At 43.7% G+C, this 18,951-nt stretch overlaps 7 protein-coding genes across 7 annotated transcripts; 2 read left to right on the top strand and 5 right to left on the bottom strand.

Moving 5' to 3' along the window:
- Positions 1 to 1,069: 1,069 nt before the first annotated feature.
- On the top strand, positions 1,070 to 2,125 carry EAF01_000452 (uncharacterized protein; the record flags this gene model as incomplete). The annotated part of the gene is made up of 3 exons (XM_038908702.1): positions 1,070 to 1,483; positions 1,763 to 1,825; positions 1,916 to 2,125. The coding sequence occupies 3 exons, from the start codon at positions 1,070 to 1,072 to the stop codon at positions 2,123 to 2,125; spliced, it is 687 nt and encodes a 228-aa protein (XP_038775608.1).
- Positions 2,126 to 2,417: 292 nt separating this feature from the next.
- Positions 2,418 to 3,805, bottom strand: EAF01_000451 (uncharacterized protein; the record flags this gene model as incomplete). Its single annotated transcript, XM_038908701.1, has 4 exons — positions 2,418 to 2,692; positions 2,774 to 3,179; positions 3,382 to 3,470; positions 3,532 to 3,805. 4 exons carry the CDS (start codon positions 3,803 to 3,805, stop codon positions 2,565 to 2,567), a joined length of 897 nt encoding a protein of 298 aa, XP_038775607.1. The 3' UTR covers positions 2,418 to 2,564.
- A 967-nt stretch (positions 3,806 to 4,772) lies between these two features.
- EAF01_000450 (uncharacterized protein) lies at positions 4,773 to 7,242 on the bottom strand (the record flags this gene model as incomplete). Its single annotated transcript, XM_038908700.1, has 3 exons — positions 4,773 to 5,498; positions 5,675 to 6,717; positions 6,822 to 7,242. 3 exons carry the CDS (start codon positions 7,240 to 7,242, stop codon positions 4,773 to 4,775), a joined length of 2,190 nt encoding a protein of 729 aa, XP_038775606.1.
- Positions 7,243 to 7,525: 283 nt separating this feature from the next.
- Positions 7,526 to 8,918, top strand: EAF01_000449 (uncharacterized protein; the record flags this gene model as incomplete). Its single annotated transcript, XM_038908699.1, has 2 exons — positions 7,526 to 8,084; positions 8,164 to 8,918. The coding sequence occupies 2 exons, from the start codon at positions 7,526 to 7,528 to the stop codon at positions 8,916 to 8,918; spliced, it is 1,314 nt and encodes a 437-aa protein (XP_038775605.1).
- A 1,851-nt stretch (positions 8,919 to 10,769) lies between these two features.
- Positions 10,770 to 11,759, bottom strand: EAF01_000448 (uncharacterized protein; the record flags this gene model as incomplete). The annotated part of the gene is made up of 3 exons (XM_038908698.1): positions 10,770 to 11,083; positions 11,279 to 11,546; positions 11,730 to 11,759. The coding sequence occupies 3 exons, from the start codon at positions 11,757 to 11,759 to the stop codon at positions 10,770 to 10,772; spliced, it is 612 nt and encodes a 203-aa protein (XP_038775604.1).
- Positions 11,760 to 13,169: 1,410 nt separating this feature from the next.
- EAF01_000447 (uncharacterized protein) lies at positions 13,170 to 15,573 on the bottom strand (the record flags this gene model as incomplete). Its single annotated transcript, XM_038908697.1, has 2 exons — positions 13,170 to 15,234; positions 15,557 to 15,573. 2 exons carry the CDS (start codon positions 15,571 to 15,573, stop codon positions 13,170 to 13,172), a joined length of 2,082 nt encoding a protein of 693 aa, XP_038775603.1.
- A 495-nt stretch (positions 15,574 to 16,068) lies between these two features.
- On the bottom strand, positions 16,069 to 18,951 carry EAF01_000446 (uncharacterized protein; the record flags this gene model as incomplete). The annotated part of the gene is made up of 1 exon (XM_038908696.1): positions 16,069 to 18,951. The coding sequence occupies one exon, from the start codon at positions 18,949 to 18,951 to the stop codon at positions 16,069 to 16,071; it is 2,883 nt and encodes a 960-aa protein (XP_038775602.1).

Here is an 18,951-nt window from a genome sequence, read left to right as displayed (position 1 = left end):
GGCGAATTTCGGGAGGTAAACCCACTAAAGAGGCTGGTTTCTACTGTGGTTTTGACCACAACGCTTTCGAGGGTAGATCGGCAGTGCTTTGCCTACGAATAATCCGAGATTTGCTACTATTACAAATCGACATTAAAGAATTCGAGGGACGACCGGTAGTGCTATGTCTGCGGGCGATTCGAGGTCTCCTCTCTCGAAGTAACTTCACTTCCGCAGCCATTAACCCCAACTTCGTGCGCCTCTTTTTCGAGTTAGATTTAAATCCGAGTTGCTCCATGATCAACTGCCAGCGAGTAACCAGCACAACTATATACAATACTGTTGCAACTAAACCACAACTCATATATGCAATTGGCACCAATCGAGGATCGAAAGCTATCATTTTCTCCATGCTAGAAGAACTAAGATTTGATCAAGACGCTATGTGAGGATAGACCAAGAAGAACAAGATGTGATGAAATGAATCAAAATCGATTCGATAGTTTGAAGTCTGAAGGGAATATTCAAATGATATGCTAGGTTAATATGAACTCAATTATGGAATCGAAAGTAATCAAAGTATTATGAAGAATATATCGTATTAAAATATTAAGTAGAAGTTGATTAAGAAAGAGAGAAGAAAGATGAGATAGAATGAAATAAAAGGATTTTTGAAATGATTAAATAGTGTGTGGAAAACTCAAAAGGAAGAGAGAAATTCCCTAAGGGTGTCATATTGACTACTAGGTAAGCTTAAAATGTCTAGCTCCCGTTTTTAGCGTAGATAAGCGAGAATACATCTTGATTTCGAGAGACCATTCAAGATAGAAGTGGTAATTTAAAGAAACTAAGGTAATTAGGAAATAAACCGAACTAACTAGATACCACCATAAAAATTAGCTTCTTGGATTATGAGCAGACGCAAGTGTCTAGCTACATGCGGCCATGGAATACCTGATAATAGATGACACTGGCTCGTCACGTGATCACAACTATTTCTTATTTCGTGACTAATCACCTCCAAAACTATCCATTTCTGCTCCACCAACCTATCAGCTCTAGCTTCATACTCGTCATTTCCTATGAAATCATGAAACTGCCCATTAGTTCCATGTTCCGGTCCCCATTGATCCGTTCCCAACCCATTTCACGTGCATCTCGTCCAATAACCTTTGGACAATCGAATTCTCACGACCAAATCCGCGCTTTCCTAATCTCCACACCCAGAGCTCTCCATACAGAAACCCTTACTTCGAGACAAAAAGCCACTGAAGAGAAGAAATCCCAATCAGATGTGGCCCCACAAAGTACAGTTTCAGAAGAGATTGGCAACTTTGCAAAAAAGGATGCCGGAAATGTCCACCAGCAATCTACGTCCTCTCTTACGGCAGTGCAGGAACCACTTGAACCGCTCTTGAGAGAAAATGGAGGAAAATGGATTTTGACAGATGATGGAATGTCTGTGGAGAGGCTCATTACATTCAAGGGATTTAAAGATGCTTGGGTTTGTTATTTTTCCATCTTTTCTGAGAGCCGAAAAACGCTTGTTGGGATGTATATTTGGGGTGCAAACTGAGGGATCATGGTTGAAAAGACCAGAATTTCTGTGGAGAGCACCTCCCACGAGGATAAAAAGATGATCAGTAATCATCCAATATCTCTCTTCCATACTGTTTTCACCTGAAAATCTACGAAATCTTCACCACTCCCAAACCCATCTGCATACTGTTCCTAAATCCAAGCCTCCAAAAGTCCCCTTCACTAACCCGACACACACTCCCAGAACTTCATGAACGCCATCGCAGCAAAATGTAAACAAGAAAGACATCACCCCGAATGGGTAAACGTAGGTCTCTTGATTCCCCCCAGCTCTAACACCCCCCCCCCCCCCCCCCCCCCCCCCCCCCCCTTCTCTCCAATCCCCTAACACTCCCAGATTTACAACAAGGTGTTCATCCGCTGGACCACGCATGATCTTCCCGGTCTCACAGCCACCGATATCCGTATGGCTACGTTTTGCGACGAGCAAGCTACCATACATAAAGAAGTATACAAAATTTCAGAAGAACCACTCTCAGAAAATACTCAGCACGAAGACTTTCTCAACCAAGCTCATCAGATCGCTGATAAGTTATCGTCGAAATGATGATAATTGATTAGATATATCTAGATTATGAAGACAAAGAAATTCATGGACATATCAGGAGTAAGCGGAAGAACACCTATAGTAACAGAAGACTTATTGAAATGGTAATTGGGGTCCAGGTCTGGCGTGGAAAGATTTCATAATGAGAAACGTCGTACGAAGAAGAATTGAGAGGAGAGAAAAAAGCGAATAAGACCGGAGTGAGGCCAGAATATCTTGATAATCGAAACCCTTGAGAAGATGACACACATGCATTGTGAAAATTCAGGAAACTGTGGTACACGAAAGAGCAATAACTAACTGCATGAATTACATATATCTATTAAGAACGCACCCCAAATTATGTTAACGCAAAGCCCGCCTTAGACTTCTCCCATAACGCCCGAACCACTCAGCTATAACCACATCTCCCTCTGCAAGTTAGCCAAACGAAACACAGTCATCGCTTAGATTCCTTCTCCCTTCTGGCTGCAATCTCATAGAAAAGACTTCCATCATAAATTCTCCTGATATCATCTTTCTTCATCTTTCCATCTTTAGGCGATAACAAATGCCACGTTGCGCTCCCTAACATTCATTAGTACTAATTCCTCACTTTCCACACCCAAGAATCCCCCTCAACAAAATGAGAAAACAAATCAAACATACACTCCAGAAGCGCAGCTGCCCAGCCTAACACATCCAAAACATCTCTCTGACTCTTTACAAACGCAAAAATCTCTCCCTTCGTAACATCCTGCTTATCCCTCCCCGCAAATTTACTGAAGAGATCCTCAAAACGCTGAGGGATAAACCGTCCTTCGTGATCGAATGTTCCGGAATCACTACCGTGTTTACCTTTATGGATATTATCTGTGTGGATTCTGAGCTTGAAATCTGGAATCCATTGTCCAGGGGGAAGAGTCGGATATGAGAAAATGCCATTGATGATCGTGGCTGCGCTGACTGAGAGGAAAGGGCTGAAGCCGAGACGACGAAAACCGTTGTAGGTATCGCGGGGAGAGATGATACCGTCTGAATCGGGGTTGAAGAAAGCGACGTGTTGTTGGAGGACCTGAGTTGAGGTTAGAAGAAGAGATAAAAGGGGGGTTTGTAGAGTGTCCGATAGTCTAGACTAGCGGTCTAGATGTAAGCTGTCAATGTTTCAAAGGAGTTCAAGACTTTGAGTGAAGCCAAAACTTCAAATCAACCGACAAACATCTAAAAATCAAACAGCAGTACAGAATATTGGAGACTCTGACACGAAAGAAACTAACAGTCAAATGCTTATGACGCTCCGCATAATTATCCTCAGTTGTCCCATGTGGTGATTCATAAGAAGCTGCTATAGTTGCTCTCGCAACTCCTACATCATTCCCTCCTATTAGTAAAACTCCCTCATCCACACAGAATAAGAATGCACAAACCTGCTTGAGGCAACCTCTCACTTCTATGCTTCCCAATTGGAAACCCCACCTCGCAAGTGTCGTCCTGCCAAAATGGTATTCTCTCCTCTGTAACAGGACATTCTTCAATCGCCATCTGGAAATCGGGTCCTGGATTTTCGTGCACATCAGGTCTGTGCCAGATGGGAAATCTCTCATCTGTGGTAGGGGGTTTTCTGAATGGCATCTCGGAACTTGGGCCCGAATTCTTGCGCTCGTCGTCGAAGGAACCTGAGTTGGTTCTTGTTGGTGCCATGATGTTTAAGTTAATAATCGTTACTCTGTAATTGTTTGTAGATAACAGTATTTTCTATCTTGTCTCGAGGAAGGAGCAAAGGTACATCCATTTTATATAATTTCTTCCTTGCCATCACCTCCTATTCTATCTATAACATGACTCGATCAAAATGTTCAAAAGAACAACCCAAGTAATGTGATGCCAAAGGATTCATCAGTCGGTCGCACTTAAGACACTGGGTACTGGTCATTTGATATCACATGATTGGTTTAATGAGCAAGACACTCGCTCGGATACTCTGGTGTGTACTAGGTATTTTAAGAACTGTAGCCAATAATTAGTCTATGACGTAACCCAATTAAGCTTAACCCAACCCCTTAGCACGAACATGTTACATGATCCTTCACTTGACATGTGGTATAAAACTATGGTACGGTGCACATGTGTGAACCTTGGGATTACAACAAAGTAGAAAACTTTGATTGCTTGTAGAGATGGTTTTTCTTTTGGCAGGACATACTTTTTTCCCCCAATCATTTGAATGAGTTTAATCTCCAGCATGTGAGGAAGATGTAACACGATACCAGGTATCAAAAGTCACGAATGTTTCTCCGATGACCTCTTACACATGTATCAATACAGCACCTACTACTCGAGTAGAGTTTCGTAAGACTTTACATTATCCCGTCAAGGACTGAAAGCTGCCATGACTGAAAAAAAAAAGGCTCGAAAACGATAGCGTTCTCATCACATCAAAGTTCTTCAATGTCTGAATCGTTGTTGACTATTAAAGGCAGGTACCTGTCGAGTCGGATGAGGGGTAACGCCAAGATCGAATTCTGTTGCAATAGAATTGCCTGTGCTTCTGGTCGTTCCATTCTTAATTGCACTTTGAAAGTAGCCTGAAAATCTGATTTCCCCTCATAGCGAAGTATGTCTTCGTCGTTCAACGATTAGCTGTACCGCAAAATTTCCAAATTTACCACTATTCTCCTTTAGCCCACCTCTCAAATTCCGCCACCATTTCTGGAGTTATTTGCCTCTTAATCTTGTTAATTGCCGCGAGGAAATCGTCCATGACCGCTGGTTCCATTGTCCCATGCTTTTTACGTCTTTCGATGGCCTTATCGAAGGCTTTCTGGCAAATACTGACCATTTCAGCTCCTGAATACCCCTCTGTTAGGTGAGCAAGTTCGGCTACGTCAACATCATCTCCCATGGTAGATTTACGTTGTCTAGCACGAATGATAGCTTCTCTGCCGGCGAAATCTGGTGGTGCAACGTAGATGAGTTCGTCGAAGCGACCTGGTCTCAAGAGAGCTAGGTCTAGATCTTGTGGTTTATTGGTTGCTGCTAGTACGGTAACACCCTTTAAACTCTCAATTCCGTCCATTTCGTTAAGTAAAGTTGTGAGAACGTTGACTCCATTATTTGAATTCTTTCCATCTCTTTTGCTACCAATCGATTCAATCTCGTCAAAGAAGATGATACTTGGAGCTGCAGCTCGTGCACGAGAAAAGACGTTACGAACTGCTCTTTCAGAGTCACCGACATACTTGGAGAGCAGTTCTGCGCCTTTGACGGCAAAGAAGTTGAAACCCATTTCGGTAGCAACGGCTTGAGCGGTGAGTGTTTTGGAACATCCAGGAGGTCCATAAAGAAGAAGGCCTTTTGTTGGTGAACGGCCAAAGTCTTGCATAATTTCTTGGTGCTGTAGTATTGTCAGTATGAATTGAATTCTCCAGATGCTTTGAATTTCTCAAGTCGTTTGAGTATCTCTTCTTATTTGATCGTCTCAATATATTTGAGCGTCCAAAATGATACGAGTATCTCAGTTGATTTGAATGTTTGGAATGGGGCAAGACCATGAAATGGGAAATAGCTTACGAGGAAAGGTGTTTCAATAGCAAGCTGAATAGCTTCTTTGACTTTGTCTTGGCCTCCAATATCACTCCACTTTACCTTTGGTGGTCTTAAAGTAATATCATGCATCGCACTTGGTCTGACCTCCAGAAGTGCATGCTCGATGTCCTCTTTAACGACAAATATCTGCTGGGGCACATTATCTTCATCTAACTTCTCTTCTGCAAAGAGTTGTGCTTCGTCCAATAAACGAGAGAGATCCTCAGGTGTATATGCATGTGTTCGTTCTCCGAGATCATCGAGAATCTCATCGCGAGTTTCAGGGCACATTTGAGGATCCAGGGACTTGAGAATAGCTTTCCGAGCAGCTGCATCTGGGACAGGTAAAGCAATAGCTGTAGTAAATCTGCCTCGCTTTCGTAATGCAGCTGGTAGTTTAAGCATGTCAGATGTCGACGCTGCCACCAGAACTTGTGGCAAAGAATCCGAGGGATGATCTTTCATAAGATCCTCTAATCCTTCACAAATAGCATCTGTCATATCGAGTAATGGCTCGCCCCCTTTTGCGACCACAGACTCAATATCATCTATAATTATGATACTTGGCTGGTTGACTTTTGCATCCTTGAAGATTTTTTGCACTTCAGATGGTTTGGTTTTCCGGTCAATTTTGCGAACCTTGCCCCATTCTGTGCTGGCAATTTTATCCAGGACGAAAGTCTTTCCTGTTCCACTTCCACCATGTAAAAGAACAGCTGGTGACCTACGAACTTTAGTAAAATAAAACTGACGGTTAAAATTGCTCAGGAATTTGTTAAGTTTTCCAAGCGCTTGATCAATGCCTGCAATATTAACAACTTGAAGAGGTTTTTGCTCAACATTGCTTGCAGCTAACATGGCTCCGCTGATTTCTGCGATTGTTCCAATTTTGAAAGAAGATACCCCTTCATGAAAGGCAGCAACACCAGATTTCGAGCCGTCGATAGAAAACACTTCAAAGGTTCGCCTTTCTCTTCTAAGCATCACATCTCTAAAGGTCATGCCAGGGTAAACCAACTCAGCGCGAGCTGTAATTTTGTCAGTCATGCACTGAGCAAAGAAAAATGTGAGATCAAAAACTCTCGGCTTTCCGAAAGTACAAAATCAGATGATACAATGGAAAAACTCCTACCTAAGAGATCGTCTAGAACAAACTTCCAGGCAACTTCAGCGTCTCCTGTCAGTTCCCGCATAACCCCTTCAACCATACCGACATCCTTGATCAGGATCTCCTTCGCAACCTCCAGCTTTGCTCCTCTGGCAACAATAACATCATCACTTAATTTGAACCCACATGCCTCTTGGAAAGCCTTACTGACTTGCACAACTTTCCTACTTAATTTTTCTGTGGCCAACCAAATTACCGCCTCTCTTCTCGTATGTTCGCCCTCAGAGCTTTTCCATAAATAGCACGTTTCTCCGTTTTTAACTTGAAGATCCAAAAGAACGTCTGTACAAACATATACACGTGCTACATTTCTGAAATCCGGTCTTTCTTGAGATTGCGCTTGATATGGACGAACTTTTAGTTCTAGAAGTTTCTCGGCTGTCATCTTGACCTCTTATATAAATGTCCCAGAATATCTTGAACAGTCAAAATACTGATCTTACGTATTTGAAGAAAAAGAAAAAATGAACAAGGAAAAATATAAAAGTCTGGCCGATGGAGGGGTGGAAAGCAAAATAAAATTATGGTCAGCCTTGCCAAGGAACATGGGTATATCTTTGAATTGTGCTTTACCGCTTTCATTCTGCCGATCAAAGTTCCCCAAACCAATTAATTTTCCCCAACCCGTCCAGCCTTGGCCCCCTCTTCAACCATCCTTCTCATGACCAATGCACTCCTCCCGCCTTCTCCCCCCCTCATTCCTCCTCCCATCATGGAATACCCGACAACTACAATGTCTCTTTCAACGGCGTCACGTATACCAAAAGACACGCATTCGCAACCGCAACGGAGAACCTCCAAACCCAAAAGGTGAATCTCTCTTTGGAGTACGACGTCTCGACCTTACTCCAACTATTAAACCACCTACTTCTCTTTTCGAAGAGCTCTTCCCAGAAGAACAACAGAAACCTCCTTCATCTTCACCGCCCTCCAAACGTTTCAAACCTCCACCTCCGAGGTTTCCAAAACTGCCTACATTTGACTGGACATCTAATATCGAGACATTTGACGAAGCGGAAGTGCGGAGGCGAGCTGCGGAGAAAGAGAGGAAGGATTGGAATATTCTTGGAAAGGAGAGAGGGAGTGAGGAGGAGGATGCCGACCAAAGGCGGGAGGCTAGTGTTTTGATTTTGAATTGTGCGAGTAAGACATTGGAGGAGAGTGACTTTTTCAGATTGAGTCCGAAGGGTGAACATATTGAGGGTTGGACGAGTGGCATTATTAAGAGTATGTACTCCCTGTTTTATAATTCTATTATGTCTATGGCAGCACAGCTTTGTTTACATATAGCTAACTCTGCTTTCAGTTATCCCTGGGCGCGATCCCCAAACTCTCGAGTCCCTCGGCCACTACTTCATTCTCTTCAGTTCACGCGCTGCGGCTCTGGCCTACTTCCACCGAACTATTGAACTACACACTCTCTCCAGAACCTACAGCCCTAACAACATCCCTCTCCCACCTCAATCCTCCAACCGCTCCTCTCGAAGCCCCGATCGTCCCCCTTCAACTCTCCCTCACTCCCCAACCGAACTTCAAAATCTTCTCAAGAACTTTACCCTCGTCCCCCCATATACACGTCTTTCTCTACGCATTCTTCAAAAACCTTACCGACCAGCGATGACCACCCTCTTAGCAACGGGCGCTCCCACCACGCTCACACAATCCCGATCTCAATCCCACACCATCGACACTGTCCTCTTCACTATCACTATTCCCAGCATTGGACTCAGTTCCTGGGGTCTTCGAGAGATCCTCGACGCAGACGGTAAACGTCGCAACCTACACTGGCGCTTCGCTCAATCTGGGGCCATTGTTCGTGTTGGCGAAAAGATTGATTCTGCAACTGGAAGTGAAAAAACAGAAATAGGTTATCGAGGAGAGAATATTATCGGAAGGAAAAAAGCTTATAATACGAGTGGAAGATATATAATCTCATTTATGGATCGAGCTGAAGCGAGAAGATTTGTGAGAGAATGGCATAAGAGACCATGTCCGTTGCAAAAGGAGTATAAGGAGGGAGATGAACCACCTCCAATTGCTAATGTCGAGATTATGTGGTAGTGAGGGACGGAAAGTGGAAAGGGGAATGTCTTGGAACTAGAGTGAAGATGTGAGGAGCTCGTGAAGGAGTTCTACGGAAGTGATGTTAGTGGTGATTGGTCACTTATTGAGAAATCGAAAGAACGAAGACACTCTTCACATCACATTACATCTCATATCGTCTCACCACTCGAGCCAGCGAATCACTCAGAGACACAGTGAAGTCATGGTGAAATTAAGATGGTACAAGAACACTTGCGCGCGCGGAAGAGTAAGAGGAGAGAATTAGTGCAAGGGAGAGCATCAATATCAAGGCATGATATAATATACCACAATATACCAAGATGAGAATAAACATAGGCGTGGAAACACAAGACCCAATCATCTCGCAATATTACCATATCAATGAATTTCAGTTCTTGCTTGAAGAGATATATAATCACAACCTATCTATCCATCTATTTAGTATATGAACACAGTTGTCCCTACCAAGATGTACTCATACACATCTTGAAGTTAGTATGTAGGAAAGAAAGAGAAGTAGTATGTATGAAAACAATGAACAATATAAACATACATTATAAAGATGATAGACATATTCTACCTTTCTATTTGACTCACACACTCACTTACCTACTTACATCTTACATCCTATCCAACCCATTACCTATATACTAGATACCCAATCTGATGGTTCGAGGATCTCTATGGGAGATCTAAAGGTACTTGTCAACCAGATTACTACCTCCCTACTTAACACACTCAACCCAACCCCCTATTCCAGCGCCAATCCTCAGACCCTAATCCTTATATATCAACTCACCACCCTCTTAATTCATAACCTCCTCATCTTCTCGCCTCCTGCAATCCTCTCTCCTTCAAGTCCTCTTCCCCTCAAGTTCTCTTATATATATACGTTCTCTATATATTCCTTCTCCCCTCCTCTCATACATACACACACTCTCCTCTCCTCTTCTCCTCTCCTCTTCTCCTCTCCTCTTCTCCTCTCCTCCCCTCTCCTTCCCTCTCTCTCCTCCCCTCCCTAACCATACATAAAAGCCCACATCTAACCCCATATAAATCCCCCATCTCAAAAACCTACACATCCTCACATCACAAAACTAACATTCATCCATTACCTCCTCGACTTCTCATGACTCATTACCTCAATTTTCCACACCCATTGCTCGCCTCCCGCCAATCCTCAGCTTCTCACCTCTCCTGTCCCCTGTCCTATATACACTTCCCCTCCTTGGGGATATATACTCCCTCTCCTCTCTCTTCTACATATGCTTTCTACACACATTTTATCTCCTCTCCTTTCCCTTTTTAAGTATATATACATAGACCTATATAAACCCTTGTGAGTGTTATAACACATACACAGCATCATCATCCCATCACTAATGATCATCATCCTCACATGCCAGGTACTCATCACTATCACCACCGTTATCATAATCACAATCACGAAATCACCATTCAAACTCCTCACCATCATCAACACAAATCATAATAATCAACATAAAAAAACAAACACGCCTATCAATTTAATACCATATAAATACGCATAATCACCCAACTCCGGCTTCTCTCTTGATAAAAAAAAAAGGTAAAAAGTAAACAGAGAGCAATGGTTATGCACTACCAACCCACAAACACCATTGTATTGCCTTTCGTCTCGCACTGTGCTTAACCACTGTCCTTCCTTCCCAGTCCTTGCTTGCTTCTTCCCACTTCTCATCTCCTATCCTCTCCTCTATAGAATCAAATCATAAAAGAATCTCACCACCCCCTTTGCTTCCTCCGCAATCATATCATATCATATTATATCATCGAGCTCCTTCCCCCAGACAACACAACACCCCTTCTCTAACAACATTTACTTCCACCTCCACTACTTTGACCACCCACATCAACACCTTGTTGCGCCGCCTGATCTATCTTACTCGTATCCACGATTCTCTTCTTGATGTCTGCCGCCAAACTATAGAATGCTTTTTCTACATTAATGTTACTCTTGGCGGATACCTCGAGGAAAGGAATGCCGAGTTCATCTGCTAATTGTTGACCGCGTTCGGTAGATACAACTCGTTTGTCTTCCCAATCGCACTTGTTGCCTATGAGGATCTTGTTTACACCTTCGGTGGCATGTTGTTCGACGTTGCTGAACCAGGTGCGAATATCTAGGAGAAGGATGTTAGTAAGATTCTTTTGACGATATGTATTTGAACGTTGTCCTGTTGGATCCCCCTTTGCTGCAGAAAGGTAGCATTCATCCATTCGTCATCCCCATCGATCTTCCCGGTCCAAACCACGACATGACATCACCTCCTCTCACACTCCCATCTCCAATCCACAAACGAAAAGGAACAACGTACTGGTAAAAGATCTCTCATCAGTAACATCATAAACAAGCAAGATGCCCATGGCCCCCCTATAATACGCCGTGGTAATCGTCCTAAATCTCTCCTGACCCGCCGTATCCCAAATCTGCAACTTCACTCTCTTTCCATCCAACTCAATTGTACGAATCTTGAAATCAATTCCAATCGTGGTGATGAACGAAGGCGTGAAACTATCCTCGCTGAAACGCAAGAGACAGCATGATTTTCCCACACCCGAATCGCCTATCAAAAGGAGTTTAATCTATGTGCACAGAGAGCATGTAAGCATTTGTATGTATCTCTGCATGTGCATATGAGTTGGGAATTGAATAGGGGAAGTAGAAGAAAGGTCTTGATTGATAAACAGATGGATGGGTTGATTAGAACCCAGGTTCATCAACAACCTCCCCAACCATCCAACCACCCGACCGTCAATCCCACATACCAAAAAATCGTAATTCCTGGTTCCGGCCATCGTGTCTGAAATCGCACTCGAGTAGGGAGCTCAAGTACCGTCTGTTGAATATTTGGATAGCCTTGTAAATGCGGCGTTGTCAAATCCACAAGATCTGATCACTTTCGTGCACTTCGTCCGTGTCCTTAGTTTCCTTTTGCTGGGCCTCTGGGTCTGGTCTACAACCTGGCACCGAATTCGAATCGTCTACCGTAACGAAATCAGATCGCTGGAAGAAATGTGTGGGGTACAGGGTGCTGTGGGTCGAGAAGATGTTACTTTATTTATCGTGTGTAAAGGAGGACGTTGCGTTCTGGTTTATATGTAAAGTAAAGAGGTGATACGAGATATCGATTGCGAGAAGTGCCGGTTTGGACAGGGGTTTCAAAAGATTCACTTGGATGGACACTTTCTCTTCTACCCGTGTCGTGATTGATCTCAAGACAAAACAGCACCTGTAATTTGTTATAATGCGTAATTCCTACGGCTCTTTCCTAATGAATCATGGGAATTGGTTGATTCTTGAAAATCTGGATAGGGAAGTATGTACCTATAGATGTATCAATTTAAGATTCAGTACCTACCTACCTAGTCGGGTACGTCCGTTGTCCGATGTTAAACGAGTATGCGGCGTGCGCGTCTACTGTGGCGTTTGTTAACCAATCCATCCATGTGTCTCATCTATCAAGTACGTACGGTGTACAGAATCAAATCTTTGTCCCAGAGCCTTGGAATGTTATATCAATAAATTAGATAGGTACGGGGTTGATACTGACACCTTCAGACCAATTGTCCTGGACCCTTGATTCTCACACCATTCACTAGGTAGATACACACCCCATCCCTAGTATCCTCATACAGCTTATACGATACAAGTTACTCCAAACTTTAAATATACAAAGCTAGGTATATCTAGGACAAGTAAACTTCAAAGGTTCACACTTCTAATAGTTGGCTCTTCAAGTGGTCAAGTGCATATACCTAATATTATATCTCTCCTGGAGAAAGTCTATCTGCGATATACCTAGGTACTTATTGGAAGTTCGGTCTGATGTCAATCAACAGGGCGGTGCTAGAATCCAATACTAGTAATCTTACCACTCATCCCTAAAATATATTTCCAAGTATTCACATATCCATACATCAATATTGCACACAAATACGTACGATCAAATCTTGATAGCTACTAAATTAGAGTATTCTCAGTCTTGCGACTAGGTCATCATTTCTTTATCTATGCCATGCCATACCATTCAATCCCGTCATCTAATCATATCATATCATATCATAGCATACAAATATTCATATCCATGTCAATATCACTCGCGATGCAAATATTGCTCTCTCCTTTCTCCATCCTCCTTTCTATACTGTACACTCCACCCAGAATCCACCTCTCTATCTCCTTCCTCCCTCCCCCCCTCCCTAAAACTACCTCAACCACCTCCCATAACTCCACCTAATCCTCTCCAAAACCTTAAGTTGCACCTGAATACCACTATTGATATTACAAAGATCTCCCACATCCTCCAAGAACTCTCTCTCCACATCTCCAGGAAACAAACTATGAGCTCTCTTCCTCAGAACATGAACTTCACACAGCAATAATCCATGATCTTTATACGATAGCAAGTTATTCTGCGTAGGCGTGGCAATCGTAAGAATCCGATCGATATTTCTCAAAACCCTCGCAGTTCGCCCCGCCCTTTCACCTCGTCGAAGTCCCTTGCGTGAGCCGAGTAATGTTCCAAAATATCGGAAAGTCGCGAAACAGACCAAAACACCAGGAGTCAGACCTAAAAAGCCAAATACAAGCTCTTGACTCTTGAGTAGCGCATCGATACCGCTTAACGCAACCTCCACATCAACTTTAGTCTTTTGTACTTGGATCAAAACTGTTCTGATCAAGTCTCCTCTGACGGTTCCTACAAATGGTCGTTGCATATCCTTTTCGTAAGCGCGAAGAACGGGTGTGAGATCACCTGCCTTGACTTTGGCTTTGATCTCAGTGATTTGTGAATCGGTTAAAGCACCCGTTCCGTAATTTGCGGCTTCTGGGTTGTCGCGAGCGAAATCTACCACCATTCTTTCAAGACTATCCATGTCGCCCTTTAGACTCTCTTTACTCATAATAGCCACTTCACTATCCTTGTCATGGCGAATTGTCCCGATAACCTTTAGAGTAGGCTCAACAACCCAATTCATCCAGAAATCTTGAACTGTAGATCCAAGTTCTCTGATCCAGGTAAGAACCTCTGCTTTTCTGTTTACCAAAATTCGTAATATGGTCGAAGACGAAAGTAACAACATGCTAGCCGGTAACCAGTATCTAACGAGTCTTGAAGGTCGTCCATATTCCGAGACAAGCTTTTGTGAATTCGTAATGTGCTTCGGTACATGTGTAGAGAGGATGTACTGCAATCTCCTCGACACCTTACTCGTCCTCGATGCTTGTGAATTGTCCGCACTCGAAATCTCTGGGTCATCCTCCACACTGGAAAACACGGTATCCTCGAAATCCGAAACTCCTTGATCGAGAGCCGTAACATTTCGAAGCACATTATCCATCAGCGCCACACTCCTCTCCACCACATCTTTCCACTCCGAGTTTTCTGACTCCTCGGCTTTTAAACCCGCACCCTCTTCATCGATATCAAAGCTCAACGCTTCATCCATCAAAACACCCAACCCACTTGCTCCCATCTCCCTAAACCTCTTCAACCGCGCCTGATTCATCTTCGCCTTCGACCTCCCCAACGCAACCGGACTCATAACTCTCTTCTGCACCTCCACCACACTCCTCTCCCTAATACTCTCCCTCACCAACCCATAAAACATACTCCATTGCCCCGCGACACCCTCTCTCACATCTCTCCCACCCTTTCTAACCGCACTTCCCGGCGCTTCCTTCAAATGCACCAATCGCTCCCTCGAATCACTATAAATATCCTTCCCCCAATCCCACAATCTCTGCGGCGAAGTCTGTATGGTGTATAGTCCCGAATATGTATACGATCCGAGCACTTCATCCCAATACCAAATATCATCACTGAGCGGAATCGTTTGTTCCAGCAGCGTATTCAATATCAACCCATATGTTTGCACCGTCGCCTTACTAACCAACAACCACTCCAATTCCCTCTCATAGTTCTTCAAATAAGCATTTACACCTGCTCTCTCATTCTTATATTCCCTTTCCTCATCTTCCTCATCCTCATCATCTTCATCCTCATCCTCATCCTCATCCTCATTCTCCTCAGTCTGCACCGACCCCTTCAAATCAGCCTGTTCCAACAACCGACTAATCTTCCCGCCCGAAAGCAACGCGCTAGAACTCGACGTCGTACTCAATGCCTTGACCAGCGCCTGCAACTCCGCTATGCGCAGCGACGAAGCAATCTTTGCATGTTGGGCGGACACCAGATTTTCATCTGCGGGGTAAGGGAAGGGAGCGAGTTGGACGCGGTCGAGCTGAGCGTCGACTTTTCGTATTTGGCTATTTGGACGATCCTGTTAGCAATTTGTTTGCGGAATCAACTCAATATGTATTTGAAGAAAAAATGCAAATCCCCGAGCATTGAAAACTCCCAACCAACAGAAATACATTTCAAAAACTCTCCCGTTACACAAGACCCATCTCTCGACCAAAGCAATCCCATATGATATCCAAACAACCCCTCACACAACCCCACAAACACCCTTCAAAAACTTCAAAAACTTCAAAAATACAAACCAAAGACAAAGCCAAAAACAAAATAAACAAAACACCTCCCCAACCCAATAGATAAATCAATCAATAAACAGACAAAATCACTTACTCTGCAACAATCGACATCCTGCCACCACCAACATCGATATACAACTCTTTAGGATCCGAAAGCTCAGGATCTCAATGTGGGTTGTAATGTGCAAGACAAGCTTGGGCAAGGTTCTAGGATGATTGATTGTTGGAGAGCTCGCTCGCTTATGTACGATTGAAAAAATGACGCAGCGCCGCCTGGCAGTTTGGATAACGGCTAGTTTATAGGTGAAAACACGAATGATATTGTTTACATTCGAGTGAAGTGTGTTAATATTATAATATAATAAGTATGAAGAGAAGATCGTTTCTAGGCTTTAAACAATTACGACGTGATAATATAGGTAGTATGACGAATTCTCGAAGCGCCAAGATCTGGCATCACGTAGGTTGGAGATGGGACGGGTTGAAGTCTGTCACTATCCACCAGCTGTTACGCTCGATAAAGGAGCCAAAAGGCTTCTGATATTCAAAATCTATATAATCGATATGCTCTACGAATTCTACACCAATATAAGTACAAACCCCATTCTAAATCCTCAAAATGGGCTTCCGGCTATTGATTCCGGCTATTGATTCCGGCTCATACTCATCTTGCTCACCCGAACTCACATTGTCGTCCTCAACATCATCCCAGTTATTAACTTCTTCTTGGGACTGTGATTTCTGCGCATCGAGAGCCATAGCTCTTTCCATGATTTCAAGAGTCTTATTTCTAGCGTCTTTCTTATCTTTCTGATCATCTCCACGCATCATTGCAAAGATCGTATGAGCTTCTTCGATAGCCTGAAGAAATGTATTCAGTCTTGGACCGAGCTCCCTTTTCCTCAAGGACGTTCGCGTGTTCTTCAGTATGCCTTTCATCCGTGGGTCTGGTACGACTTGATGGACGGATAACATATTTGTGATCCAGACGATTCCTCTAGGTTCTTTCATACCAATGTAAGCTTTAAGAAGGATAGTAAGATTGATCACATTTGGTCGAACTGTTGCGCTATGAGTCTGCGAGACCTCGGTCCAGAATGCTATTGCATCTCGAAAGTATCCATTTCGGACAAGGATATTAGTAACTTCATTGAACACAGGTTCTGGTACAACAAGCCCATGCTCCTCCGCCTTGATGATTGCTTCTCTGGCCGAAGTCAAGAACATGATTAGACGACTGCTTCCAACACGCTCCATGAAGCTTGGTAGTCGGTGAGTGAGGAGCGTAACAAGAGCATCATCCAACAAGTAGCCTTTCCGTTTTGCATCCTTGAGAAGCTCAATAGCCATGTGCGTATCGCCATCATTCAAGTGGAGTAAAGCTTTTACAGTGGCTGCCAAGACCGAACTATGAATGAAAACTCCCTGTTTGGATGCGGCGTCATATATGTTTACGACCTTCTGGAAATTGCCCTTTCCCATTTCCTCAAAAATTTGTCTACGAGGATAATTATCATCATTTATAGCTCTAGTCCCCCTGGGAATGGCCCTTAGCTTCCTAGCAGCAATATCTTGTTCCCCCTTCGAATCCTTAAGAGCAAGCTGGCGCAGTTGCGCGAAGGTGAAGTCATTTGTATAATCCACTGAAGATTTTAACATCACACGATGTACTTGAAATACTTGTTCAAAATTAAAACCCCAAGTCTTATAGAGCTGGCTTAGAATAGTATTGAATGAATCAGCGTCAAAACACGTGGAAACAGAGGTTGCATACTCTATCCAACGGAGGATGGAACGAAGCTCCTTAGCTTTCGCGTACTCGCCTATCATAATGTTGGAGGCATAAGATGTCAGAGGTACTTTATACTCTTCGAGACAACAACGAAGAAAATCCTCCGTCTCGGTCACAGAGTGTGATTTAGCAAATAATTTAAGAATCGGTGGGAGGATATCGCCATAGACTTTGGGATTGGGGTTGAGTTTTGCCATTTCGGCGAAATTGGTCTTAACATCAACCCATTCCTCACACATCGCTTTGCCACGAGCAATCTGACCGCGGATGAGAATGTCATCTTCACACGGGCCACTGATTTGAAACAATTGCTCGTGATATTTGCCCGCGGCTTTGAAATCACCTGCTTCCACACATAACTGTATAGCAACGGCATAAGCAGCTTCTGGCCGACAAACAGTCGGTATCACAGTCTTGAGTCGTTCGAACCTCTCTTGAGTTTTACGAATACTCCGTTTTCTACGCCATTCCGTGCCAAGCAGTTTTTGGAACCAATTATTCGATCTTATGAACTGGTCACTTTGAATCGATTTCGACACTTCAATCAGAACCTGCTCAGCATGGGAAAAACGACTCAGTTCAAGCGCTCTCTCAAATACGGCATCCGTAACACGGTAAAGCTCTTCTTGGCTTGGTGGCGACTTGACAAAATGCTTGAAGAAGTGAGAAATGGCACTACGGTACTGTTTGGTCTGTGTTTCGGCGATTATGAAGGATCCGACCGCGAAATTAGATGTTTTGCCACGTGTAGCCTCAATCCGCCAAAATAGTTGCTTAGTCAAATCGTACATCTTGTACTGACAGGTCAAGTTGCAAGCTTCCACTATGATGGGTCTTAGTTTATTCGAAATCGGTCCAGGCTTCGCTTTGAATTCTGTGAGGCACAAAGTAGAGGCTTTTCGGAGTTTGGAAGGATATGTGTCGTGGCCAGCCTTAACATCTGGACTCCTTAACAGTGATTCAATAATAAGATGTGGCTCGAATCGCTTGAAATCGGACTCAGAAAGAGTGGTCGATTTTAAAACAATATCAAGAATCCTTTCCGTATTATCCACCATAGAGAAAGACCGACAAGCTGTAGATAGCACAATTGCTGCTTCCACGAGACATTCTTGCATGCCACTAGATCCTAAATCCAGACCTTCCTCAAATGCCTCTAAGAACCGCCGCAAGGCAGAACCCACAGCAATTGGGTCCTTTCCCTCTCCAACAATCTGCTGTATATCATTTGCAAGACGCAGCTGGCGGTCTTCTTCGATCTCCTTAGGTTTTTGTAACGGATCTTTTACAATTGGGGGGCGTAAATTTTCAATTCGGGGCGGCTTGAACGGAATTGAAGGCGGTATCAGGTTTGCCGGCTCTGTAGTTTTTCCAAATGTCGAGTCGCAGGCTACAATCTCTTCGGCATTTGTAACATTGCCCAAGGCGGTACTGCCAGCCTGCCAAAATCCATCATCCTTATATCTCAAGACCTGCTCCTCAAATGTCTCTGCCAGATGTGCACTCGGTTCGTGGTATTGTCTCGCCGACTTGAGTTTCTTGGCGTTATCGTGTACTAATTTCGCGCCGTGGATTCGTCGTCGACGGTCTTCTGTTAACATACCAGTACTGAATGCGACAGTGCATGATGTTCCAAGGGCGATGTTGCGAAGTGCTCGCAATGCACCTTTAGAAGGCACAGGCAGGGCGGATGGCAT

The sequence above is a fragment of the Botrytis porri genome, assembly GCF_014898465.1.
Source record: "Botrytis porri strain MUCL 3234 chromosome Unknown BPOR_001, whole genome shotgun sequence".
Classification (NCBI taxonomy): domain Eukaryota; kingdom Fungi; phylum Ascomycota; class Leotiomycetes; order Helotiales; family Sclerotiniaceae; genus Botrytis; species Botrytis porri.
Note: the sequence above shows the minus strand (reverse complement) of the source record. Positions and strands in the feature narration are given on the sequence as shown.